This window comes from Brassica oleracea, chromosome C1 (assembly GCF_000695525.1).
Source record: "Brassica oleracea var. oleracea cultivar TO1000 chromosome C1, BOL, whole genome shotgun sequence".
Lineage (NCBI taxonomy): Eukaryota > Viridiplantae > Streptophyta > Magnoliopsida > Brassicales > Brassicaceae > Brassica > Brassica oleracea.
The window spans coordinates 7911945-7913894 of record NC_027748.1 but is presented as its reverse complement, the minus strand read 5'-3'; the positions used below and the strand labels follow the sequence as shown (position 1 = coordinate 7913894).

General features: G+C 36.4%; 1 protein-coding gene across 1 annotated transcript in view; it reads right to left on the bottom strand.

The window, feature by feature from the left end:
• Nucleotides 1-822: 822 nt before the first annotated feature.
• The window catches only part of LOC106328292 (fe(2+) transport protein 1-like), a 6779-nt gene continuing 5651 nt past the window's right edge, over nt 823-1950 (bottom strand). Inside the window, exon 2 of the mRNA XM_013766711.1 lies at nt 823-1625. Within this exon, the coding sequence (XP_013622165.1) occupies nt 1371-1625 (255 nt within the window). The 3' untranslated portion in view covers nt 823-1370. The remainder of the gene's footprint in view (nt 1626-1950) is intronic.

Below are 1950 nucleotides of genomic sequence, written 5' to 3'. Positions count from 1 at the left end.
AAAAATTCAAATAATTTATAAAAAAAACGAAAATACATATAATCTTTTGGATTAAAAGATGACAAATTATGAAACTATAACAATTTAAATCAAATTATATTACATATTGGCCATCTATCGGTTCAATCGATTTAGTTTCGGGTTTTCGTGATTTTTTAAATATGGATATTTTTAAAAACCTAAATTGAATTATTGAACCACCGGATTAATCGGTTTGACCGTGGGTTCGGATCAAATTTAAAAACACTGATTTAAATGCAAAAATATTTTAAATACAAAAATTCTTAAAAATTAATAAAATATTTATTAAGATGTAGAATTTATCATCATAAAATATTCAGCGCTTGCAAAACACGGATCAAAATCTGGCTTACATTATTTTTAAATTATCATCCCGCCCGTAGGGCGGATCGGTCCTAGTATATATATATAATAATGTTACTAATGCTCCAATGTTTTGCATTCAGCATGCCAAATTTTAATTACGTAACAAATCACTCTATTTTCTATATTTTGCTAATCTTGAAAAAGATTATTATTTATGTAAATGTAATGCGAAAACACTATACGACAAGAGCTTTAACCCCGAAAACAAATGGAAAGACTCATGGGACCAATCACAATACATATATATCAAAAGACATCAAATATGATTGACAAGTATCATGCAAAAAGAAAAAAAACGACAAAGAATCGAGACTACTTAAGCCCATTTGGCGACTATCACGGGGACTACTTAAGCCCATTTGGCGATAATCGACATGCCACCAGCCCACCACACCCCAAAAGAGCCGCAATGAAACACTTGATTTGCATTTTGACGCTACCTTGAAGCTTTGGTCCCATGAACTCGGCAGCTAGAAGATCCACAAGCGCCATGTAGATGAGCAATCCCGCGGAGCATGCATTGAGCAGTCCAACAGTGATCAACGCACTGGGGCTATTGTCTCTGTAAATTGTCGAAAGAGCGATCCCTAAAGCTATTCCGAATGGCGTTGTTATCGCAAAAAAAGAACGCCATAAGAAATTTCTTCATGTTCGTATACTCGGCCTGAAAATATTTCAAACATTTAATTACACAGTTCTATCATCTTGACAGAAGATAATTTTAGATATAATTTTATATACCTGGAGAATGCAACCACCAAGACCCATGCCTTCGAACATTTGATGGAAGCAAAGAGCTGCGATAAGTCCTTTAATGGTGCAAGTGTCACTTGTTGCTCCTAGAGATAGTCCAATGACCACGGAGTGAACTACGATTCCGAGTTCCAATACCTATCTATATATTAATAAAATTTATATTCAGTTATACATTATTTAAAACGATAAAGTATTAATATTTGGTTTCGAGTACGTCCATATGTGTACTAAGTACTAACCATAGCAATGACTCGATATCGCAAGAGTTGTGCACTCTCTGAATCGTCATCTTTTGTTGGTAAGGTAACACCATTACCAGGGCCGTGACCATGCCCATGTGGTACGATCCCAACTGCCTTCTTGCTAGTGTAGATGCTTGTAGCCATGGAATCAATGACTAAAGTGATTAGACCGGACAACATAGCTAGAAACCCGGAGAATGGAAATTTATGCCACGGGTTCTCTTCAAGACATGGTGATGACTGTAAAAGCCGGAAAACCGGACTGATGTAAACGATATAATAAAAGCGAAGTTAAGGAAATAGACGAATATAGAAAAACGAATACGAGGACGATAAGAAACCGTATTCGCAAATAGACATGGAGGCGAGATATGATCTCTTTCCTTAACTCAAAATATTCGCTCCGTTAGTGAGAGGGGACTGTACGAATATAGAGTCTCAGGATACAACCATGGCAGACGAATCACGCCTCACTCGTGATCGCCCTATCGAACTATAAACTCTACGAAACACTCTCGCAATATAGACTTACGCAGAGGGATTTTTTGCTGTTGGATTTCGATCA